General features: G+C 42.4%; 1 protein-coding gene across 1 annotated transcript in view; it reads right to left on the bottom strand.

Annotated features, from left to right (window-relative positions):
• The window catches only part of plek2 (pleckstrin 2), a 7,735-nt gene extending 1,929 nt beyond the window's left edge, over positions 1–5,806 (bottom strand). The window contains 7 exon segments of the mRNA XM_070440351.1: positions 1,139–1,197; positions 1,199–1,236; positions 1,778–1,975; positions 2,808–2,899; positions 4,589–4,779; positions 5,371–5,535; positions 5,633–5,806. Coding sequence (XP_070296452.1) covers positions 1,139–1,197; positions 1,199–1,236; positions 1,778–1,975; positions 2,808–2,899; positions 4,589–4,779; positions 5,371–5,535; positions 5,633–5,686 — 797 coding nt within the window. The 5' untranslated portion in view covers positions 5,687–5,806.
• Positions 5,807–27,089: the final 21,283 nt, after the last annotated feature.

Consider the following 27,089-nt stretch of genomic DNA (forward strand, 5'->3'; position numbering starts at 1 on the left):
CAGGAGACATGAATAACCAAACACCTTATATGTAGAGAAGTTGGTTATGAGAGAAGAGTTGAAGTAGAGAAACAAACACAAAATACTAGGCCACATCTAACCACAGATGGTTTGCTGATTGCAAAGACTAGCCACATCTAACCACAGATGGTTTGGCTGATTGGCAAAGACTAGGCCACAGCCAACCACAGATGGTTTGGGCTGATGGCAAAGACTAAGGCCACAGCTAACCACAGATAGTTTGGGCTGCATTGCAAAGACTAGGCCACAGCCAACCACAGATGTTTGGCTGATTGCACAAAGACCAGGCCACACGCAACCACAGTATGTTTGGGCTGATTGGGCAAAGACTAGGCCACAGCCAACCACAGATAGTTTGGGCTGATTTGGCAAAGACTAGGCACAGCCAACCACAAGATGGTTTGGCTGACTGGCAAAGACTAGCCACATCTAACCACAGATGTGTTTGGGCTGATTGGCAAAGACTAGGCCACAGCAACCACAGATAGTTTGGGCTGATTGGCAAGACTTGGCCACAGCCAACCACAGATGGTTTGGCTGACTGCAAAGACTAGCCACATCTAACCACAGATGTTTGGGCTGATTTGCAAAGACTAGGCCACATCTAACCACAGATAGTTTGGGCTCGATTGGCAAAGACTAGTCACACCAACCACAGATGGTTTGGGCTGATTGGCAAAAGACTAGGCCACATCTAACCACAGATGGTTTGGCTGATTTGCAAAGACTAGGCCACAGCCAACCATAGGATGTTTGGCTGTTGCAAAAACTATCCACAGCTAACCACAGATAGTTGGGCTGATTGGCAAAACTAGGCACAGCAACCACAGATAGTTTGGCTGATTGGAAAAGACTAGGCCACAGCCAACCACAGAAGTTTGGCTGATTGCAAAGACTAGCCACAGCCAACCACAATAGTTTGCTGATTGGCAAAGACTAGGCCACAGCTAACCACAGATTATTGGGCTGATTGGCAAAACTTAGGCCACCCAACCACATATATTGGCTGATTTGCAAAGACTAGGCCAATCTAACCACAGATGGTTTGGCGATTGGCAAAAGACTAGCCAACATCTAACCACAGATGGTTTGGGCTGATTGCAGAGTTTTTCTTCACCTGTTTCATAGAATTAGCCCCCTTTCAAGGACTTTCCCACTTAGTCTCTCATGGCTATAGGGAAGTCTCTACCTTCACACTGCCTCGTTCTTAAGTCTCTGACTGGGAAGACAACATACACATTAACAAGGAAGTACATAGGTACAGGACATCTGGTTAAACACTGTCTTAAAGCACAAAGTACAAGTAATCAATCAGTGAATCATTCAGTAGAATCAGTCAGTGAATCAGTCAGTGAATCAATCAGTGAATCAGTCAGTGAATCAATCAGTGAATCAATCAGTGAATCAGTCAGTCTAATCAGCAGTCAATCAGTCAGTCAATCAGTCAGTGAATCAGTCAGTGAATCAAGTCAGGTGAATCAGTCAGTGCAATCAGTCAGTGAATCAGTCATGTGTCATCAGTCAGTGAATCACGTCATCATGTGAATCATCAGTGAATCAGTCAGTGAAATCAGTCAGTGAAATCAATCAGTGAATCAGCAGTGAACAATCAGTGAATCAGTCAGTTCAATCAGTCATCAATCAGTCATAATCAGCAGTGAATCAGCAGTGAATCAGTCAGTGAATCAGTCAGTGAATCAGTCAGTGAATCAATCAACCTTCATGGAGAGAAGGGGTTACAACTATAACTAGGGACAGTCACTCACAAAGCTGTAGAGAGCAGTGGAGTCATCCAGGAACTGCTCACTGAGTCCATGGCTGCGCTGAGCCTCAACGCTCCTCAGACCTACGGGGCGTAGGAAACCTTCCTCTAGGACGGCCGAGGACAGAGTCACAGCCTCTACACGGGTCAGAGCCAGCTGATTGAACACCAACCAGTCCACCACCGCAGAACCTTGAGGACAGAGGGAGGGAGAGGGAGAGAGAGAGAGAGAGGGGGGGGGGGAGAGAGAGGGGATCCACATCATCAGCACCACTGTCATTGCATCCATCCACAACAACCTCAGAGATCCCCTCCACCAACAGCACCAACAGCAGTAGTATGTTCAGCTGAGATCACATACACATATGTCTGTTAAGTGGCATATACCCTGAGTATATAAAACATTAAGAACTCTTTCCATGACGTAGACTGACCAGGTGAATCCAGGTGAACGCTATGATCCCTTATTGATGTCACTTTGATGTCAATTTGTAAGTCGCTCTGGATAAGAGCGTCTGCTAAATGACTTAAATGTAAATGTAATGTAATGTCACTTGTTAAATCCACTTCAATCAGTGTAGATGAAGGGGAGGACACAAAGGATTTTTAAGCCTTGAGAGAATTGAGACATGGATTGTGTRTGTGTGCCATTCAGAGGGTGAATAGGAAAGACAAAAGATTGAAGTGCCTTTGAACGGGGTACGGTAGCAGGTGCCCAGTTCCCCGGTTTGTGTCAAGAACTGCAACACTGCAGGGTTTTTCACTCTGAACAGTTTCCCGTGTGTATCAAGAATGGTCCACCACCCAAAGGGCATCCAGACAACTTGACACAACTGTGGGAAGCATTGGAATCAACATGGGCCAGCATCCCTGTGGAACGCTTTCGACGCCTTATAGAGACCACGCCCCGACGAATTGAGGCTGTTCTGAGGGCAAAAAAAGGGGGATGTAACTCAATATTAGGAAGGTGTTCTTAATGTTTGGTACACTCACTGTATGTCAGGCATGTGTCAGAGCGTCTCACCTGAGAAGCAGTTGCTGTAGGAGCTTCCCTGCTCGTTGTGGCTGGTCAGCTTGATGCCACTGTGGACATCATACATGGAGTCCACCACCTGGCTGGGAGAAGGAAGGACAACAAACCATGTCAGCTGGACACAATTCACCTCTTAGCTCTTCCCCTTGGCCCTAACCCTTTAGCTGGAATAGCTTCACTATTGACCGGCTGTGTGACTGTCTTTATGGAATAGCTTCACTATTGACCAGCTGTGTGACTGTCTTTATGGAATAGCTAGACTATTGACTGTCTTTGTGGAATAGCTTCACTATTGACCAGCTGGGTGACTGTATTTATGGAATAGCTCGACTATTGACCAGCTGGGTGACTGTATTTGTGGAATAGCTTCACTATTGGCCAGCTGTGTGACTGTCTTAATGGAATAGCTTCACTATTGGCCAGCTGTGTGACTGTCTTTATGGAATAGCTTCACTATTGTGCTTACTATGGCCAGCTGTGGTGACTGTCTTATGGAATAGCTTCACTATTGGCCAGCTGGGTGACTGTATTTGTGGAATAGCTTCACTATTGGCCAGCTGGGTGACTGTCTTTGTGGAATAGCTTCACTATTGGCCAGCTGTGTGATTGTCTTAATGGAATAGCTTCACTATTGGCAGCTGTGTGACTGTCTTTATGGAATAGCTTCACTATTGCCAGCTGTGTGACTGTCTTTGTGGAATAGCTTCACTATTGGCCAGCTGGTGACTGTCTTTTGTGGAATAGCTTCACTATTGGCCAGCTGTGTGACTGTCTTTGTGGAATAGTTTTCACTATTGCCAGCTGTGGACTGTTTTATGGAATAGCTTAACTATTGAGCTTGTGATGTCTTTTATGGAATAGCTTCACTATTGGACCAGCTGTGTGATGCTTTTGAATAGTTTCCTATTGGCAGTGTGGGACTTGTCTTTTTGGAATAGCTTCACATATTGGCCAGGCTGGGTGACATGTCTTGTGGAATAGCTTCACTATTGACCAGCTGTGTGACTGTCTTTATGGGAATAGCTTCACTATTGACCAGCTGTGTGACTGTCTTTATGGAATAGCTTGACTGAGCTTCTTATGGTAAATGTCACTATTGACTTTGTGGAATAGCTTGACTTCAACTCATGTGACTAATAGACTAATGCAAATAACTGGCAATGTTATTACAACCAGTTTATAACCATGTAATCTGGTTAAAATAGTGTAATTTTAACCAGTTTATAACCATGTCATCTGGTTGTAATAACTGTCAATTTTAACCAGTTTATAACCATTGTAATCTGGTTGTAATAACGTCATTTTAACCAGTTTAACCATGTAATTGGTTGTAATAGTGTAATTTTAACCAGTTTATAACATGTAATCTGGTTGTAATAGTGTATTTTAACCAGTTTATAAAATGTCATCTTGGTTGTAATAACGTATTTTAACCAGTTTATAACATGTATCTGGTTGTAATAAGTGTAATTTTAACCAGTTATAACCATGTATCTGGTTGTAATAACGTCATTTTAACCAGTTTATAACATGTAATCTGGTTGTTAATAACGTCATTTTAACAGTTTATAACCATGTATCTGGTTGTAATAAGTCTTTTAACCAGTTTATAAACATGTAATTGGTTGTAGTACGTCAATAACCATGTAATCTGGTTGTAATAACGTCATTTTAACCAGTTTATAACCATGTAATCTGGTTGTAATAACGTCATTTTAACCCGTGTCGACGGTTGGGGAAAGTCTTTCAGCCAAGGCCCCTAAGTGTCTCACTTCAGGCTGACGTTGTGTAGTTGTAGTGACTGGTGTCCAGTGGTTTTAGACTGGCTGGTGGTAGGAGAGTCAGCTGGGCGGAGCTTCTCCACCGCTGCACCGATATCCGCTGCCCATTGGTCACGCTCCTCCCGAGAACACGCCTCCAGGAAATACTCGGCAGAACTCTTGGTTTGCAGTTTGAACACCAGCTGAGGTACAGTAAACAACAAAGAGGACCAACGGATGACGTTGAATACCTGAAGATTACATCTTAACCCCAAGATGATAGCATGATGTGTCCAACAGCATCGAGAGATGTATCTCACACACATTTGAAAACTATGAAAAGCGTACTGTATCTACGATGATAGTGTGTCAAGTGGTCTAAGGTTGATGTCCCCGGGCCTTGCATTCTCTAGTATGATTTCAGAAGAAAGCAAAAAGCTGGGCTGGGCTCAACAGAGCTGAGACACTCCCACTTCGCAGCCTGTTTTTAACAATATAACACGTAATCTATTGACACATCTAGTGCAGCGATATATCCTCAGGGCAACAGTTTCAGAGACATGAACAGCATACACTATATAATGCTATTATATTAGAATAGAATCATAATTCTAGAATAGAATCATAACTCTAGAAAATAATAGAATATAATGCTGTTCTAATCACAGAGATCGGCATTCGAACCACGATGGAGTTATAATATGTAATTCTATGATTTGAATGCTGTTCCAACAGCCTTAATGTCACTGATTCCCAGACGAGGTAAACGTAAAGGGGCTTGTACATTAACTCACCGGGCGGTTGTCATACTCCAGAAACGGACAARAGATTTTACAATCGGTCAACATGATCCTCCCTCGTTGACAGGAGTCTCTCTTCCCTCCATCATATTTATAGTAGAGCAACTTGTCTGGTTTGAGTACAAACCAGCGAGCCTTCCAGTTGTGAACTACATGGCCCTAGAGTTACAATTAGAAAATATATATGAATTAAAATACTATAATAGTCAAATGAAATGCGCTTTATATGGACATATAGCGGTTTATTTAATCTTACCCGTTTCACAAGGAATCCCTCTTTCAGGATAGGGTTCTGCTGATCTTCTTCCATAGTCAGTGAGTTGTTCTACCTCAACGCAGGTCTCGAAGCATCGTATATCTCTCCCCTGGCTGCGGCGTCATCTGGTACACACCCAGCCAGCACGGAACTCTCAGAACATCGGAATGCAGGAAAAACCCCGTGGCTCTTTCCACAAAGGGTATGTTTCAATCTATTTGAAAAATCTTGATGTGTAAACATTTATGACCATGGTCAACATTGGCTGACAAAAACAAAGACTTTCAACATACAAGACACACACGTAACACAAAAATAATAAGGGAGATTAAAAGATAATGCAATAGCGCATTTGAAATATAAAGGTATATTCCCGATTAAGTCGACATATGCAGAGTTTAAGTGGATCCAGTCTCCGCAAAAACATGGACAGTAATGAGTATCGTCGGTTATATGCACACAGTACTAGTCATATTAATATAATAGTTCAATGTAAACGTTTACATGCTTTGCGAGAAGAACAATTTCCCTAATAATCCTGTTTACATGGACACTTCTGAAATCAAGTGGGACTATAAATAAACGTTACCACGGCAACGATGTCTTTTTTGGGGGGGGGGCTATTTGATTCCGAGTTCGGACATTTGAAAACTTTTCCGTTTTTTCGAACTCATTTCACTCATGCAAAAGAGGGGGTCTTGCCTTGCTAATTCTAGCACATGCGCAGATGAAATACACCGCTGGAAATCCGATTAAGGTGTTTGTATATCCTAATTTGAAAGAAAACCAGGTGTTTTAACCTTCGTATTCTTACTTCCGATTATGACCTTACCCTGATATGAATATACTTCTTCTGGTGTACCAAAATGAAATATCTCGGTCGGTGTGATCTAGGCGTTACTCTTAGTTATGAACACAAATATAAAACACAACATGCACCAAGAGTTCAAATCAAAGTTTATTTGTCACGTGCGCCGAATACAACAGTTGTAGACCCTACAGTGAAATTCTTACTTACAGGCTCTAACCAATAGTGCGAAAAAAATAAGTGTGTGTGTGTGTGTGTGTGTAGGTAGGTAAGTAAAGAAATCAAACAACAGTAAAAAGACATTTGAAAATAACAGTAGCAAGGCTATATACAGACCGGTTAGTCAGGCTTATTGAGGTAGTATGTACATGTAGATATGGTTAAAGTGACTATGCATATATGATGAACAGAGAGTAGCGGYAGCGTAAAMAGAGGGGTTGGCGGGTGGTGGGACACAATGCAGATAGCCCGGTTGCAGTTCATACAAAGAAATCAGTCAAATTAAATAAATTCATTAGGCCCTAATCTATGGATTTCACATGATATGCATCTGTTGGTAACAGATGACGGGGATTTGGGCCTAGTCTCAGAGAAGCAGTATATCCTTCACTCATTAATTAAAGAAAAAAATCTCTGTCTAATCTGAGGTGAGTTTATCGCTGTTCTGATTTCCAGAAGCTCTTTTCGGTCATAAGAGACGGTAACAGCAACATTATGTACAAAATAAGTTACAAACAATGTGAGAGGGGAAAAAACACAGAAAATAGCACAGTTTGGTGAGGAAACAAAGAATGAACATCTCCTTTTCATATAGCTGCATTACTCATCTCATGTGTATATACTGTATTATAAACTGGTACTGTATTCTATACTATTCTGCTGTATCAGAGTCTATGCCGCTCTGACATTATATTTATCTATTCTTAATTCCATTCCTTTACTTAGATGTGTGTGTATTGGGTATGTGCTTTGAAATTGTTAGATATTACTTGTTAGATATTACTGCATTGTCGGAGCATTTTCGATACACCCGCAATAACATCTGCTAAACACATGTATGTGACCTATACAATTTCATTTGATTTGATTTGATTTTAGGCTGTTGATTGTGGCCTGTGGAATGTTGTCTCACTCCTCTTCAATGGCTGTGCGAAGGTGCTGGATATTGGCGGGAACTGGAACACGCTGTCAAACACGTCGATCCAGAGCATCCTAAACATGCTCAATAGATGACATGTCTAGTGAGTATGCAGGCCATGGAAGAACTGGGAAATTTTCAGCTTCCAGGAATTGTGTACAGATCCTTGCGACATGGGGCCGTGCATTATCATGCTGAAACATGAGGTGATGGTGGCAGATGAATGGCACGACAACGGGCCTCAGGATCTCGTCACGGTATTTCTGTGCATTCAAGTTGCCATTGATAAAATGTCATTGTGTTCGTTGTCCGTAGCTTTTGCCATCTGCCCGGTACAGTTGATACCGGGATTTATCTGTGAAGAGCACACTTCTCCAGCGAGCCAGTGGCCGTCGAAGGTGAGCATTTTCCCACTGAAGTCGGTTACGACGCTGTAGTCAATTCAAGACCCTGGTGAGGACGACGAGCACACAGATGAGCTTCCCTGAGACGGTTTCTGACAGTTTGTGCAGAAATTCTTTGGTTCTGCAAACCCACCGTTTCATCAGCTGTCCGGGTGGCTGGTCTCAGATGATCCCGCTGGTGAAGAAGCCAGATATGGAGGTCCTGGGCTGGCGTGGTTACACATGATCTGCGGTTGTGAGGCCGGTTGGACGTACTGCCAAATTCTCTAAAACAATGTTGGAGGCGGCTTATGGTAGAGATATTAACATTAAATTATCTGGCAACAGCTCCGGTGGACATTCCTGCAGTCAGCATGCCAATTGCAAGCTTCCTCTAAACTTTGGCATTGTGTTGTTTGACAAAACTGCACATTTTATTGTGGCCTTTTATTGTCCCCAGCACAAGGTGCACCTGTGTAATGATTATGCTGTTTTATCAGCTTCTTGATATGCCACACCTGTCAGGTGGATGGATTATCTTGGCAAAGGAGAAATGCTCACTAACAGGGATGTAAATAAATGTGTGCAAAATTTGTGAGAAATAAGCTTTTTGTGCGTATGGAATCTTTTATTTCAGCTCATGAAACATGAGACCAACACTTTACATGTTGCGTTTATCTTTTTGTTCAGTGTACATATCCTACCTCAATTACCTTGTATTACCCTGCACATCGACTCAGTAGTGGTACTCTGTGTATAGAGCCATGTTATCATTGACTCAGTACTGGTACTCTGTGTATTTAGCCAAGATAGTTACTCATTGTGTATTTATTATTACGTGTTATTACTTTTCTATTATTTCTCTCTGCATGGTTGGGAAAGGGCCTGTAAAGTAAGCATTTTACTGTTGAGAACACCTTTTTACACAGTATGTGACAAATAAAATTCGATTTTAATCTCCGGTTCGTACTTAACAAATTCTCAATTCAGGCTGCAAAGGAGTCGATTTTCTCCTTATGTCGATTTAATGGTGAGAAGTGTAATAAATGCTGTTTTTATTTGACCTTAAACACATAGCTATAATACTGTTATAATGCCTTCCTTATTAAAGCAGACTTTGTTGCAAATATCTTGCTACACCCCACAGTTAAACACCATCTGCCCGTAACAGATACAAACCTCACTCCCCCACGCAGGGGAGGATGGCTGACTCAGACCTTTTATGACCACTGATAAGGCAGGCATGCCATTATACGAGCACGCACACGCACATGCACACACACACACACACCCTTGTTTCAGGCTGGGTTTCCAAGAACAAAGAACAGTGCCAAGAACCAATGAGGCATTGATACCAGCGTGGAGGGGACGGGCCTCCACTTACAACGACCAGTCAGGAGCACGAACTACCAGAATCTACCTACGTCATTCACTGTATAAAATGTACTGCACAATATGTTTCGGGACTCGCTTCTGCTAGTTCCTTCTGAGCTAAATGAACGAGTCCGTGCACGATTTGCGCAGATATCTTTACCTCCGAATAAACTGTCTTTACTATATACCGATCCACCCTGTCCAGCGTCTTGACTTGGTCTCATTTCTCTAGTAACGAATCATCAACAGAAGGCAGAAACAAACCAAAAAAATATGCATACTTTCTTTATGAAACACCATTTCCCATCACCATGCTAGGGCGGCTAATACTACTTCCTGGCATTGCATACAGACCAAGGGTAAACAACAGACTCCAGCAAACTGATTGTATGAACACTATACACAATGACTTTGTGGCTGTGCTATCTAGTCAAAACCCTTTCAAAGCAGCAGTACTGAATGTGTTTACCAGACTACAGCGGCAAGATCGGTGGGACCATTCTAGACAATGAGAGGGCAGATACACGTGTGAACAACAGGCACAACTCCTATATTGTGCTTTTTCTCAAAGTTGCCGGGATGTTACGTGTCCTACTCGTAAAAACCTAAGCATTACAAAACTTCTATTCGATCAAATAATGTAGCAAATAAGCCATGACTTTTTTAGCACGCTAGCAGACAACTATAGATAATCACTCGTTGCGCTAACGCTAGTTAACATTGGCTCGCAAAACTACCACTAACTTTCTTCATACTGGACACAAGGACATAAAAATAGTATCCACGAGTTCATCTGACTCTGGGAAGCTGGATACAGGGGCTGCATACCAAACACTTAAACGACACACCCTACCCCCTCAGCCCTCAAATTAAGTGGACCCTTCTGATGATTTATCATGACGTTTGACGAGTATACACTTGCAGGTCGAGGGAGGAAGGAATTTTTTATTTTTAAAATATTTGTAATTTAATTTTTTAAAATTCATAATACAAAAATCAACTTACATTGCTACATCAAACATGTCTAGCAAACCAAACACAGGTATTAACAATGCTCAAACATACAAAACATATAAATAAAAATAAAATAATACAAAAAATAAACTATTTAAGTGCAATTATATTCACTCTGAAAATATCTTATTATAATGATTCATGAAGATGGTATTCTTGTTGTTATTCACTAGGGTTAATGTTTTAATAAGATAATTAAATTCAATCAGAATTTTTTGGTATAGAATTTTGGAATCTTTGTTTGTGTATAAAGTACTTGGCAACAAGAATAAAACAATTAACAATCATTTCAGTGGTTTTGTTATCATTGCAATAGTAACATATTATATATTTTATGTTAAAATTATAGGCAGTGTTCATAATGGTAAATAAGTACTTTGCAAGGTTTTCCCAAAATTCTGACACAAATTTACATTCAAAGAACAAGTGAGACAGATTCTCACCTTCTTTTTCACAGAAAACGCAGATAGACCACTGGGAACGGCTTTGATCACAGAAATAAACTCTCTGAAAGGTATTGGAAACTCTTTCAATGTTATAAATTGTTCATATGTGAGAATATTACCCTTGTTGTCAAAAATATCAAGAACAAAGTCAATATTCCTCTCATGCCAGCAGGGGTAGAACAATGACTTATTCCTTACAGTTATGTCTGAATTATTCCACAAAAGAGCTTTATGAGGGGAAAAATTGTGCAGGAAACATATTTTCCAGGCCAGTAAAGCTTGTTGGTGAAACCTAGCCAATTTAGCAGGTAATCTTTCAGGAATATAATTACATTTCAGTAAAAATTGAAGACCTCCAAATTTATTAAACACATTATTTGGAATGAAATACCATATTGAATCAGTATCGAGCAAACATTTTTTCAACCAGTTTATCTTGAAAGTGTTATTTATGTCAACAAAATCCAACACTTCTAGACCGCCTTCAACTCTTTTGTTAGAAAGGACAGATTTTTTTAGTTTGTGAGACTTCTTTTTCCAGATGAAGTCAAGAAAGGTCTTATTGATCTCTTTACAAGTAGCTGGATTTACACATAACGATAATGAGGGGTACACAAAACGAGACAGTCCCTCTGCCTTGGAAGGAATGGTTTTTAAATGGACCCGGAACTTCGTCACTCGCTCATCCCGCGATGATTGTGTTTTCAGCCACCGGTTGCTTGATATGCGCTACAGTTAATTATGATTGCATTATAATATTATTAATATACGTCTACTGTATGATAGATGGCAAATGAATTAGCTAAATAACGTTAGCCTGCCTAGCTGGAACTTCTGAAGAAGGATCATTTTTTATTTCTACAATCTCCGAAAGCTAACCAAACAAAAACATCATTACTTTTACGAGATGTGTTTGTGCCGTAATGTGCATTATTAGTAGCACAATTTCTAACCACTGTACATTCGTTTTTACTTACACTTGTATGTTGACTTATCCATATTGATGTTGAGGTTTTAAGTTTCGGCTGACTTTTCTTAGCAGATGTACAATCATCGCGAATTGAATTATGGGGCATTTCAGGCCCCGAAGTGAACATAATTGTACACTCGCAAACTCGATCAAAAACGAGGTGCTTGTGTTGTGAACCTCCCTTGTTTTCTAATCGTTTGGGCCGACGTCCAAGATGGTGACGGGGATTCCCCCAAGGGCATAAGGTGATGCGTAAGTGTCTTTTATGAGTTTGAAACGCAGCAAAAGCCTCATAATCCCCAAGTATCACTGTAACCAAATTCGACCATCTCATTGACGCCACCTGTTGGAGAAGACAGATTTTGTGCCCAGTTATCCCTCTCGCTTCGCCTCTTCCTCTCTGACCAGACATATTCATTAGTTGACGTCATCAGAGCATTTGGAAAAACGTTTTGCAACAGAAAAGAAAGCAGGTGTTTCTTATTGGACATAGTTGACATAGTACCTCCCACAATTTCAGCTCAACACCCGTTGAATATGACTGGTGTCAGTAAACGTCGTAAAAAAAATAAAAATAATTAAATGATTGCCAGTGTTGTGGAAAATATTAAAACAAATACTACTCAGATACCGGAGCTTGTGAATTCAGTTAGACTTTTTTATTGCAGAGAACAACAAAAGCAGAGCACCTCCATGGAAGAACTGCCTCCTCATTCTTAGTGCTTGGCTTTTATACAGTTTCACCTTTACATAATGATGTCATCACCCCATTTGCTTTGTTACATAGTTTCCATTCTCTTATTGGCTCAGATATTGGGGCATAGATTCTATTGGTGGCATGACATGCATACCCCTTAGCTAATGTTCCTGTCCAAAGGTCTTTACAAGTTCAGACCTACATTATCAATGTATGCTTAACTTATATACGTGTCCAGTAGCCTTCACAAGATCAGATATGGCCCAGACCAGTCACGTCTTGTTAGTTTACCTTGTCTCATCTACACAGATTCTGCTTACGTTCTGTTCTTTACATGTCCTATGGTCAATTCGATGTTGATCTGGCTTTGTACACTCACATGGGCTTTCAGCCTTCATTCTGCTACCTTATGTCTAATATTTAAACTTATATTGATTATTCTTTCTACTTCAAAGAGAACAGTATAGTTACTGAAAATCATCAGATGACTGGAAAATCTCCAACACCCGCAGCAAAGTTAGTCACCAACGCTCTGGATAACATGAAATCAGCTTAACCAGCTCTGCTGGGGGGAGTAAAATGGTCAGAGTGAGGTGTTGTCTCATTTATGTCTGGAAGTAGCTAGCAAGCTAGCCAACGTTAGCCAGTTAGCAAGCTAGCTAAATTTAGCCGGTTAGCTTTGGGGCTTGACTGCCATTGTGATGGTCAGAACGCTCGGATCAAACCTACTCCTCGGCCAGAGCGTCCAGTGTGTGCCCTGAACGCTACGAGAGCGAAATGCACCTTTCATCCAAGCTACTCAATACTGCCCCTTCAGTCATAAGAAGTTAACGTTGTGTGTGTATAGAGTGAAATTAATATTTAAATACATTGTAACCATTGTTTGCACAATGCTCAGCCCTGCTATGGTAGTTCGCTAAACTACAGAGTATGTTGTCCAGCCCTGCTACAGTAGTTCACTAAACTACAGACGATGTTGTCCAGCCCTGCTACAGTAGATCACTAAACTACAGAGTTATGTTGTCCAGCCTGCTAGCAGTACGATCCACTTTTAAAAAAAAACCTTAACCCAAAGGAGGGGTAAAAAAATGGTTGTTTTCCAGCCCTGCTACAGTAGTTCACTAAACTACAGAGTATGTTGTCCACCCTGCTACAGTAGTTCACTAAACTACAGAGTATGTTGTCCAGCCTGCTACAGTAGTTCACTAAACTACAGAGTATGTTGTCCAGCCCTGCTACAGTAGTTCACTAAACTACAGAGTATGTTGTCCAGCCTGCTACAGTAGATCACTAAACTACAGAGATATTGTCCAGCCCTGCTAAGTAGTTCACTAAACTACAGAGTATGTTGTCCAGCCCTGCTACAGTAGATCACTAAACAGAGTATGTTGTCCAGCCCTGCTACAGTAGTTCACTAAACTACGAGTATGTTGTCCAGCCCTGCTACAGTATTCACTAAACTACAGAGTATGTTGTCCAGCCCTGCTATAGTAGTTCACTAAACACAGAGCATGTTGTCCAGCCCTGCTACAGTAGTTCACTAAACTACAGAGTATGTTGTCAGCCCTGCTACAGTAGATCACTAAACTACAGAGGATATTGTCCAGCCCTGCTACAATAGTTCACTAAACTACAGAGTATGTTGTCCAGCCCTGCTACAGTAGTTCACTAACTAAAGGACATGTTGTCCAGCCTGCTACAGTAGTTCACTAAACCAGTACAGAGATGTTGTCACAGCCTGCTACAGTAGATCACTAAACTACAGAGGATATTGTCCAGCCCTGCTACAGTAGTTCACTAAACTACAGAGCACGTTGTCCAGCCCTACTACAGTAGTTCACTAAACTACAGAGTATGTCGTCCAGCCCTGCTACAGTAGTTCACTAAACTACAGGACATGTTGTCCAGCCCTGCTACAGTAGTTCACTAAACTACAGAGGATGTTGTCCAGCCCTGCTACAGTAGTTCACTAAACTACAGGAGATGTTGTCCAGCCTGCTACAGTAGTTCACTAAACTACAGAGGATGTTGTCCAGCCCTGCTACAGTAGTTCACTAAACTACAGAGCATGTTGTCCAGCCCTGCTACAGTAGTTCACTAAACTACAGAGTATGTTGTCCAGCCCTGCTACAGTAGTTCACTAAACTACAGAGCTGTTGTCCAGCCCTGCTACAGTAGTCACTAAACTACAGAGTATGTTGTCCAGCCCTGCTACAGTAGATCACTAAACTACAGAGGATATTGTCCAGCCCTGCTACAGTAGTTCACTAAACTACAGAGTATGTTGTCCAGCCCTGCTACAGTAGTTCACATAAACTACAGGATGTTGTCCAGCCCTGCTACAGTAGTTCACTAAACTACAGAGGATGTTGTCCAGCCCTGCTACAGTAGATCACTAAACTACAGAGATGTTGTCCAGCCCTGCTACAGTAGATCACTAAACTACAGAGATATTGTCCAGCCCTGCTACAGTAGTTCACTAAACTACAGAGTATGTGTCCAGCCCTGCTACAGTAGTTCACTAAACTACAGGACATGTTGTCCAGCCCTGCTACAGTAGTTCACTAAACTACAGAGATGTTGTCCAGCCCTGCTACAGTAGTTCACTAAACTACAGGACATGTTGTCCAGCCCTGCTACAGTAGTTCACTAAACTACAGAGATGTTGTCCAGCCCCTGGCTACAGTAGTTCACTAAACTACAGAGCATGTTGTCCAGCCCTGCTACAGTAGTTCACTAAACTACAGAGTATGTTGTCCATTGAAGTTGTTGTCTCCGGCTCTTTTGATATCAGATTCACAAGGTTTGTGGTAGTTTGAAAGGGTTTCATGCACCTTAGACTAGGAGTGTTTCTAATTCACACCCCAGCCTGATAGTCACAGCACTGATGAAAAGGGAAGCTATCTATAATAATTACATTTTGTCATAGCCTACGAATAGGACCCAGAGGTTTACCTGACCAGGTCATGAGATCGGGAAAAACCCAGGCCCTAGAAAAGATACATACTAATTTACCCATACAATTTTTGAACCTGTGGTGCCACCCCTGCTGTCACCACGTTAAGAAACAACGTTATTCTGTGGGACTTTCAGTACTTCTGAGTAACGTTTTCCTCATTGGTTCTATTCTAAAGTCATGTCCTCAAGTTGTTTCCGACAACGTTAAGAAAACTTGAACGTTCACGGAAAGTTCTAAGAATGTTATTTAAAAACATACATTCTATTCTCAGCATCAACAAAAAACACACTCTCTCTTCTATCTTGTTAAGTCTGGGCTACCATTGTAGGTTTTGCCACAGTATGCTATGCCTAATGAATTATAGCTAGCACATTTGGTTCCTTGGAAGTTATGGAATTCCAAGTTTTTGGTTCCCCAATGTTTCTCGGAACGAAGTCGTAAGTTTCCAGACTGATAAAACAGAATGTTTTTTTTAATACGTTATGAGAACTGGAGTGACACTTTCGCCTGTTCTGGGAACTACATTTTTAGGTTGCAGGGAGGTTCTGAGAACATTTTACTATGTTTTCCCTTAAAGGTTACCTGGGAGGTTTTAACATTCTGAGATTGGAAATGATTAGATTATTTGAAGGTAATTAAATAACATTCTGAGAACATGTTTCAAAAATACTTTTTAATAACACTTCTAGCTCAGTTTGGGTTAAGTATTTTAAACTTCAAGCACAGATAGGACACATGGACATTTATTTGCTTAGGCATTAATCATGCTAACACCTCTTTTTTTAAATGTGGCATGGCATCAATCTTCTGTTCTCTATCCTTGGAATTAGTCATGCCATGTTTCATGTTTTTTTTTTTAACTCATACAAAGCTGTTCATTTGAGTGTATTCAAACAGACCCCATTTCAAAGGAAACATGCACCATTAAGATCAGGTGTGGCCAATTAGTGGGCGCGGCCAACACCCCTGAACACACTTAACATGATAGAGGAGAGAGTTTTGGTTGATGCTAAGAATGGAATGTATGTTTTTTAAATAACATTCTTAGACGTTTTTTTGTGGTTTTTATGGAAGGTCTTCTTAACGTTCTAGTAACAATTTGAGAACATGACTTTAAATAGAACCAGGAAATCTGTAGGAAACATTATGATGAAGTACAGAATGTTTTTTTTTAATTTTTACATTCTCTGATTTCTTAACGTTCTCTGAACTATTTGAGAGCATTCCCAATGTCAAACCAGTTGGAGAACGTTCCTACAACATTACCAACATTGAAATTAAATGTAACCACGTTGGATCCTTTAGGCAGCGTTCCGTTAAAGTAAATACCAATAATTTTGGGGGGGGGGGAAAGTTCCTTGCCAAAGTGCTGAGAATGTTCCAAAGCCAAGCAACTATCCTGCACCATTCCCAGAAAGTTGTGTGAAGATTGTACGCAAAATAACCATAGGACAACCCCACTCTCACCAAACTCGAGGAAACATATGGTTCTCAGAACTTTATGCGTTAGCTGGGAGTCACTAGCATTCCTTGCACAAGTTCAGGTACACAAGAATGAGTAGCCTAGTCTTTTTAGGATTGAGTGAAATAGGGGGACAAAATATATATATATTTTTGACTTATTTGTATTAAGAGTTTAGTCTTTGAATAGTGGATTGTGTACATTCCCTTGACCTCCTGTTGGTTAACTCTTGATGCCTTGTCTTGCTGTAAAAAAAAAAGACTGAATACAGCAGGATTATTGATAGACTTATTTTGTCTGCAACGTTTTAATTGACTAGGCCAAACTAAACGACCTTTAAGAGCCTCTGTAGAATAACCTCTGTGATTTTTTTTGTTAGAAATAAGAAGACGAAACAAGGATATTTTATTTTCAAATTAAGAATAGGCTATGCATTTGTGAAATAACCTACTTTGATGGATAATGATTTTATTTTATGTAAAGGCTATTTTTGTTGTTTTTCTTCGTTTTTTTTTGTGGCAAAATTAAGAAAAGACACTGCATCAATACCTGTTTTACTTTCCTATTTTGAACATGGAGTTATTCTACCATCAAATATGAAGTAAGTGGAAGTGCACCTTTAAAAACAAAAGGAATTCTTCCACTGGCATTCTCCGGTTTAGTAACCCTCCAGGCGCACCCTCTTCAACATCTGATTCAGAACAACTGGCGTGAAGGCGGGCCCGAAGCGACCGTTCCCAACAGGGCAGTGTCTCGTAATGCGTAAAGATCTACGTCAGCCCTGACCCTGAATTTTAGCAACCAGGAAATGGCGGATCGATTTCTGCATAGTGCACCTTTAAATAATTATTTTAATCACGAGTGTCATTTTTTTTTTTTTTACCACCCACCAGAAGTTGATTGCCACTGCGAATGTTTACTTTGTTTCTCATTTTATTCACAGGTCCTCTATTTGCTATACTAGAGGGACATGACGTCTGATTCCTTCCTCAACATGTGGACCTGCCCTGAATATGTTGGACACCACTGTTACACCTTCAGCCATTGTTGATTTCCTGTCAGACTGGTCGTCTTTGAACTCAAGAGGAACACAATGTTCATCAGACTCTCTCCTCACAGTGGACTGACTACTCTGACTGGTTGTGAGGTCACAGGAAATAGACCGATCTGTTAGGAGGGACTGCAAGTCTTTATTGACAGTAGTTGTATGGGGTTGTGTAATAGAATAACACAGCTATTCTGTTAGGCCATCTGATGCCCTTGGTTTCTGTTTGTGTTTTTTGGACCATATAAAAGGCCTGGGAAAAAGACAACGCTTTCAGGAATTTACATACAGTTCAGTTGCATCATGTTTTGGAAATTCAATGATCATTAAAATACATTTAGTATTCCGCATTTTATTTCCCTTTGTCATTGGAATTCTCATGTCATGGAAAAGTCGTGGATTTTTTTTTACATTTCTAAAGAGTGGAAACTTTCTGATGGGCTAGATTAAATATTCAACCATCAAATCATTTCAGATTGTTGAACATTTCATCTAGCCTATCAGAGGGTATGTTTTGCCACATTGCTTATTATACCACAATCTTGGATTCTAGTCTGATCAAAAAACCACCTTCTGAGGCCCAGATTTTCATTTTGGAAACATTTTTATATTTAGGAAAACAGTTAACTTCCTGCATTACTACAAATATTTCCATAGGCAGAGAAACAGAATGAGTTTTATAGCTAATCTCATGCTAATTTTATTCTACACATTTTGCCATGGGGCAGAGAGAAAAGGTTGCCGTCTTAAAGCTCATTTACGACACCGCTACACATTTTACTATGGCTGAAGATCGGGGCCCCAGGGCACGTGCCCGGTCTGTAATCTGGCCCTGTTGCTATGTCAGGGGTTCCCTGAAGATCGGGGCCCCAGGGCACGTGCCCGGTCTGTAAATCTGGCCCTGCTGCTATGTCAGGGGTTCCTGAAGACTCGGGGCCCAAGGGCACGTGCCCGGTCTGTAATCTGGCCCTGTTGCTATGTCAGGGGTTCCCTGAAGATCGGGGCCTCAGGCACGTGCCGGTCTGTAATCTGGCCCTGCTGCTATGTCAGGGGTTCCCTGAAGATCGGGGCCCCAGGCACGTGCCCGGTCTGTAAATCTGGCCTGTTGCTATGTCAGGGGTTCCTGAAGATCGGGGCCCAGGGCACGTGCCCGGTCTGTAATTTGGCCCTGTTGCTATGTAAGGGGTTCCCTGAAGATCGGGGCCCAGGGCACGTGCCCGGTCTGTAATTCTGGCCTGTTGCTATGTCAGGGTTCCCTGAGATCGGGGCCCAGGTCACGTGCCCGGTCTGTAATCTGGCCCTGTTGCTATGTAGGGGTTCCCTGAAGATCGGGGCCCCAGGCACGTGCCCGGTCTGTAATCTGGCCCTGTTGCTATGTCAGGGGTTCCCTGAAGATCGGGGCCCAGGTCGCGTGCCCGGTCTGTAAATCTGGCCCTGTCTGCTATGTCAGGGGTTCCCTGAAGATCGGGGCCCCAGGGCACGTGCCCGGTCTGTAATCTGGCCCTGTTGCTATGTAAGGGGTTCCCTGAAGATCGGGGCCCAGGACACGTGCCGGTCTGTAATCTGGCCCTGTTTGCTATGTCAGGGGTTCCTGAAGATCGGGGCCCCAGGCACGTGCCCGGTCTGTAATCTGGCCCTGTTGCTATGTCAGGGTTCCCTGAAGATCGGGGCCCCAGGGCACGTGCCTGTCTGTAATCTGGCCCTGTTGCTATGTCAGGGTTCCCTGAAGATCGGGCCCCAGGGCACGTGCCCGTCTGTAATCTGGCCCTGTTGCTATGTCAGGGTTCCCCAAACTTTTTCTTCAACAACCGCAACTTGACATTAGAAAAATGAAGAGGACCACACTTGGAAAAATGATAATCCCTAATTAACGCGGTGTCATATTCACTATATGTAGGTGCCGCACGTTTGCCATGACACATAAATGACATGAAGTGCATTCTAATAGTGTAAAATACCCTTACACTGACACTAAAACCGTTTTTTATTATAACTCATTTGAAGAAAAACAAGTTCCTAATTTGTTTGATAGATTAGTTTTCTCAGAGGACCCCACATGGGCTGTTCTCCCTCCGGCCAAAACCCAATCACAAGGCATATAGCTGTTTCTCCCTCCGGCCAAAACCCAATCACAAGGCATATAGCTGTTCTCCTCCGGCCAAAACCAATCAAACGGCATATAGCTGTTCTCCCTCCGGCCAAAACCCAATCACAAGGCATATAGCTGTTCTTCCCTCCGGCCAAAACCCATCACAAGGCATATAGCTTGTTCTCCCTCCGGCCAAAACCAATCACAAGGCATATAGCTGTTCTCCTCCGGCAAACCCATCACAGGCCATATAGCTGTTTCCCTCCGGCCAAAACCCAATCACAAGGCATATAGCTGTTCTCCTCCGGCCAAAACCCAATCACAAGGCATATAGCTGTTTCCTCTCGGCCAAAACCCAATCACAAGGCATATAGTTGTTCTCCCTCCGGCCAAACCCAATCACAAGGCATATAGCTGTTCTCCCTCCGGCCAAAACCCAATCACAAAGGCATATAGCTGTTCTCCCTCCGGCCAAATACCAATCACAAGGCATATAGCTGTTCTCCCTCCGGCCAAAACCCAATCACAAGGCATATAGCTGTTCTCCCTCCGGCAAACCCAATCACAAGGCATATAAGCTGTTCTCCCTCCGCCATACCCAATCACAAGGCATATAGCTGTCTCCCTCCGGCCAAAACCCAATCACAAGGCATATAGCTGTTCTCCCTCCAGCAAAACCATCACAAGCAATAGCTGTTCCTCAAGCCAAAACCAATCACAAGGCATATAGCTGTTCCCCCTCAAGCAAAACCAATCGCAAGGCATATAGCTGTTCTCCCTCAAGCCAAAACCCAAACAACAAGGCATATAGCTTGTTCTCCCTCACGGCCAAAACCCAATCACAAGGCATATAGCTGTTCCCCTCAAGCCAAAACCCAATCACAAGGCATATAGTTGTTCTCCCTCCGGCCAAAACCCAATCACAGGTCATATAGTTGTTCTCCCTCCGGCCAATACCCAATCACAAGGCATATAGCTGTTCTCCCTCAAGCCAAACCCAATCACAAGGCATATAGCTGTTCTCCCTCTAGCCACAACCCAATCCAAAGCCATATTAGCTGTTTCTCCCTCAAGCCAAAACCCAATCACAAGGCATATAGCTGTTCTCCCTCTAGCCACAACCCAATCACAAGGCATATAGCTGTTCTCCCTCAAGCAAAACCCAATCACAAGGCATATAGCTTTCCCCCTCCGCCAATACCCAATCACAAGTCATATAGCTGTTCTCCTCCGACCAAACCCAATCACAAGGCATATAGCTGTTCTCCCTCCGGCCAAAACCCAATCACAAGGCATATAGCTGTTCTCCCTCCAGCCAAAACCCAATCACAAGGCATATAGCTGTTCTCCCTCCAGCCAAAACCCAATCACAAGGCATATAGCTGTTCTCCCTCTGGCCAAAACCCAATCACAAGGCATATAGCTGTTCTCCTCAAGCCAAAACCCAATCACAAGGCATATATAGCTGTTCTCCCTCTAGCCACAACCAATCACAAGGCATATAGCTGTTCTCCTCAAGCCAAAACCACATCACAAGGCATATAGCTTTTCCCCCTCCGGCCAATCAATCACACAAGCATATAGCTGTTCCCCCCGCCAAACCCCAATCACAAGCATATAGCTGTTCTCCCTCCGGCCAAAACCAATCACAAGGCATATAGCTGTTCTCCCTCCAGCCAAAACCAATCACAAGCATATAGCTGTTCTCCCTCCAGCCAAAACCCAATCACAAGATATAGCTGTTCTCCCTCCGCACCCAATAACAGCATAGCTCAAAACCCAATCACAAGGCATATAGCTGTTCTCCCTCGGCCAACCCCATCACAAGGCATATACTGTTCCCTCAAGCCAAAACCAATCACAAGGCATATAGCTGTTCTCCCTCACGCCAAAACCCAATCACAAGGCATATAGCTGTTCTCCCTCCGCCAAAACCCAATCCACAAGGCATATAGCTGTTTCTCCTTCAAGCCAAAACCCAATCGCAAGGCATATAGCTTTCCCCCCGGCCAAAACCCAATCGCAAGGCATATAGCTGTTCTCCCTCGCCAAACCCAATCACAAGGCATATAGCTGTTCTCCGCTCAAGCCAAAACCCAATCACAAGGATATAGCTGTTCCCCTCAAGCAAACCCAATCACAAGGCATATAGCTGTTCTCCTCAAGCCAAAACCCAATCACAAGCATATAGCTGTCTCCCTCAAGCCAAAACCCAAACACAAGGCAATAGCTGTTCTCCCTCAAGCCAAAACCCATCACAAGGCATATAGCTGTTCCCCTCAAGCCAAAACCTCAATCACAAGTCATATAGTTTGTTCTCCTCCGGCCAAAACCCAATCACAAGGCATATAGCTGTTCTCCCTCAAAGCCAAAACCCAATCACAAGGCATATAGCTGTTCCCCCTCAAGCCAAAACCCAATACACAGGCATATAGCTGTTCTCCTCCGGCCAAAACCCAATCACAAGGCATATAGCTGTTCCCCCTCTAGCCACATCCAGAACACACATGAATTAACGTGGATCCTGGTATCTCAGGATGACTCTGCCACTTCAGAAACAGTGAGGTCCAATTCCATCATTGTATCCATAGTGATGGAATGAGGAGCTCCTTCTTACAAGAGAACATAGACGACAGGTTGGGATGAGTGTCTGATTGCCAACATGAAAACCTGTTTAAATACTAATCGAAATCATTTCATATACTTTATCTGTGTTGATTGAGCTAGCCTGTTGCATTGAAAACCATTAGATAAGTGTTGAACAGTACTTCCTGCCAGACACTCACAGAACGATCTAAGAGCGTCCAAAAAGAGCGGCCAAACCGGCAACGTGATATTCATCCCCGTGAGTTCCAACAATTAACTGAAAATGGGGAGTCGTACGTCTGGGACAGCGGAGAATGACGTTGTACTAACCTTCAAAATGTCTATCCGTTTTCACAAACAAAATGTTCAGATGATTTTGAACTTTTGGACGGGCCCACTTGAAACGTAGCCATTAGAAGAGGACATGCACCCGGACCAGTGGACCAGTGTCTGGTTCTCGTTTGGACACCTAAAGCAAAACCCTGCAAGTTATTAAGAGTCTTTTACAACCCCTAAAAGATCAAAACTAGGCAGTAACCTCATGTAAATTAGGGACACAGATTCTCATGTCCTCTGTGTTAGCCAGACCCTTTGCTCTCAGAAATGGTGTTTGACGTGAAAGGGGCTGTTGACCTGAAAGTGTGCTGTTGACTGAAGGTGCTGTTGACTGAAGGGGCTGTTGGACTGAAAGGTGTTTGTTGACCTGAAAGGTGCTGTTGAGTAATAAGAAAAGCTTATGGGCAAGGGGTGTTCTGGAATGCTGCAGGCTGAGTAAACATTAACCTAGATCAAATATTTATTTCGTAAACGATGATGCCGAAGCACGGCACCGACAAGGAACATCAAACACACGTCTTAGTGCACCAATATGTCACGTATCTTCCTCCCCGGCCTCGAGTCACAGATTTACAGACCTGAAAGAGCCCTAAGTCTTCAGCTTTAACAGACTGAATTAAGAGCTCTAAAGTCTCAGCTTTACAGACTGAATAGAGCTCTAAAGTCCTTTCAAGCTTTACAGACTGAATAGCCGCCCCAAGTTTCAGCTTTTAACAGACTGAATAGAGCTCTAAGTCTTCAGCTTTACAAGACTGAATAGAGCCCTAAATCTTCAGCTTTACAGACTGAAATAGAGAGTCCCTTCATCTTTAAACAGACTGAATAGAGGCCCTTAAGTCTTCAGCTTTTAACAGACTGAATAGAGAGTCTTCAAGGCTTACAGACTGAATAGAGTCTTCAAGCTTTACAGACTGGAATAGCAGAGTCTTCAGCTTTACAGACTGAATAGAGAGTCTTTCAGCTTTACAGACTGAAATAGAGACCCAAGTCTTCAAGCTTTACAGCCTGAATAGACCCCAAGTCTTCAGGCCTTTACAGACTGAATAAGAGCCCCCAAAGTCTTCAGCTTACAGACTGAAATAAGAGCCTCTAAGTTCTTCAGCTTTACAGACTGAATAGAGCTCTAAGTCTTCAGCTTTACAGACTGAATAGAGCTCTAAGTTCCTTCAGCTTTACAGACTGAAATAGCGCCCTAAATCTTCAGCTTTACAGACTGAATAGAGAGTCTTCAGTTTACAGACTAATAGAGCCTAAGTCTTTCAAGCTTTACAGACTGAATAGAGAGTCTTCCAGCTTTACAGACTGATAGAGAGTCTTTCAGCTTACAGACTGAAATAGAGAGGTCTTCAGCTTTAACAGACTGAATAGGAGAGTCTTCAGCTTTACAGACTGAATAGATCCCCAAGTCTTCAGCTTTACAGACTGAATAGAGCCCTAAGTCTTCAAGCTTTACAGACTGAAATAGAGACCTAAGTCTTCAGCTTTTAATGGACTGAATAGAGCTCTAAGTTCTTCAGTTTAACAGACTGAATCAGAGCTCTAAGTTTTCAGCTTTACAGACTGAATAGAGCCCTAAGTCTTCAGCTTTACAGACTGAATAGAGCTCTAAGTCTTCAAAGCTTTTTACAGATGAATAGATGCTCTAAGTCTTCAGCTTTAACAGACTGAATAGACGCCTAAGTCTTCAGCTTTACAACTGAATAGAGCCTAAGTCTCTCAGCTTTAAGACTGAACTAGAGCCCAATCTCAGCTTTACAGACTGAATAGAGCTCTAAGTCTCAGTTACGACTGAATAGAGCCCTAAAGTCTTCAGCTTTACAGACTGAATAGAGCCCTAAGTCTTCAGGCTGAACAGACTGAATAGAGCCTTAAGTCCCCTTTTCATAGTTGGCCTATCTTCAGCTTAACAGACTGAATAGAGACCTAAATATTGGGAACTAAACAGTGTGAGCACAAGAGAATGCAGAAGACCAAGGGATTCATTCAGGACCAACAATGAGAACCAGCTCTGGTTACAATTACCCTAGCAATTCATGCAACAGAACTTTTATACATTTTTTATTTAACCTTTATTTAACAAGAGTAAGTCAGTTAAGAACAAATTCTTATTAAATGACGGCCCTATGGGGAACAGTGGGGTAAACTGCCTTGTTCAGGGGCGAACGGAACAAGATTTTTTTTTACCTTGTCAGTACGGGATCGAACTAGCAACATTTCGGTGGACTGGCCCAATGCACTAGGCTACCTCCGCCAAATATCTGTCATCTAAATATTATATTATCAACCTGAAAATACAACATAGGACACTACCACAAACAAGTCTATGCAACATAAATGTGTTAGCTACAGTACTTTATTTACAAAATAATACAAGGTCCTTGATTGCTTTGTGAAGAAAAGTAAAAGTTGGCAAACATATAAAAGTAAAGTAAAGTACAGATACCTTCAAAAAAATGTCTCATGTGGTACTTTAAAGTATTATTACTTAAGTACTTTACACCACTGGTGGCGGTACAGGTGAGGCTGTCAACTCCTTTAGGGACACTGTGTGAATCTTATACAGGTGTGTCAGAATCCGTTGAGTCTGTGCCATACAGCCACCCACTTCTCAGGGTGAGACCATGCTGTCCCTCCACTGCTCCGCTGCTTCCTGGGTCGGCTGTCGAAGCCAAGTGAACCTGTAGAAGCTAGTTATGAAAGTTATGGAACTGGCCTAATCTTAGAACTCATTTTAGGACCTGCTGGCCTTTGCATCAGTCAGCCCATGCTGGTATTTAAGACTGCTGTCTGTGCTCAGTCACCCAGCTGGTATTTAAGACCTGCTGGTCTTTGCATCAGTCAGCCCTGCTGGTATTTAAGACCTGCTGGCCTTTGCATCAGTCAGCCCCAGCTGGTATTTAAGACCTGCTGGTCTGTGCATCAGTCAGTTCTTGAGAGAGTAACACCTTTTGGTTGGCTCTCGTATTTAAGTTCTGAACTTAAAATAATGTGTGTTTTTCCCTGTTTCCTTTAGATCAGGTTTTCTATTGACTCACTATCCTTAATTAGTGTGGGGTTTCTGTTTCCTTTTCAATGTGGTTTCTATTTGTTGTGGGATTTTCTTCTCCCTTCCCTAGCCACATTTAGTCGGCACATTTCCTAAGTTGCTTGTCCACTTTCAGTGGAGGCCCTCATGGGTGCATTTAGTACCTCTTCTGTTTGGTTGTCAAAGTGTTTTGTTAGTTAGTTCCTGTGTTGTGAGCAACATTTTGAGTTTGTCTTGTTGGGAACGTAACAGATGGAAGTACGTGTCAAATCCACACGGCTCCTGGCGTTACACCTAAGCAGACATTTGCAATTGGCTGCACGAAGTCCGCATTGAAGGAAATCCATATGTAGCCTTGTAATCCACACCTTGATTAGGCTGTAGAAATGATGAAATATTCATAAATTATTTTTGTTTTAATGTTTTTTTCAATTTGAATGTCATTACTTCTATATAGCCTACACTTTCTTCGTTCTAACTTCTAGCTCAAAGTGAGAAGGGGTGGCTTCATGGCAATGATCACAAGAGCAACTGCTCACCGATTCTCCGACACCGCCAAAACATCTAATCAAAGTTTATTTTGTCACGTGCGCGGATACAACAGGTGTAGACCTTAACAGTGAAATGCTTACTTACAGGCTCTAACCATATGCAAAAAAAGGTATTAGGTGAACAATAGTAAGTAGAAATAACAACAGTAAGACAGGCTATATACAGTAGCGAGGCTATAAAAGTAGCGGAGGCTACATACAGACAACGATCAGCTATGCAGGTGTCGGCTATCGCCGGTTAATGCTTGATCTGATTAAATCTAGGGGCCTCTATTTCATCTGGAAAGCTGAAGCGTTACAGATTCCGCGATAGAAACGTAAGGTCATTTCAGATTCGCAGCGTTTACCATGATACAGGCCTCTGCTAAGTTGGAATATTGCTTTAAATTTCAATCGTGCTGTAAGCTGAACTTCCGCTATTTGGATTGAATAGAGCAACTACCTTCGTCTCACCTGTCCTAGGTAAGCGTTTTCCGTCTGACATGACTGCGGCTGTAGAATTTGACTGACAGCAGGAAGTCCTGGTCCGAGAAGTAAGGGAAGTAGAAAGACTCAGTCCAGTCCAGGCTGACCT

Source organism: Salvelinus sp. IW2-2015, unplaced genomic scaffold (assembly GCF_002910315.2).
Source record: "Salvelinus sp. IW2-2015 unplaced genomic scaffold, ASM291031v2 Un_scaffold2453, whole genome shotgun sequence".
Classification (NCBI taxonomy): domain Eukaryota; kingdom Metazoa; phylum Chordata; class Actinopteri; order Salmoniformes; family Salmonidae; genus Salvelinus; species Salvelinus sp. IW2-2015.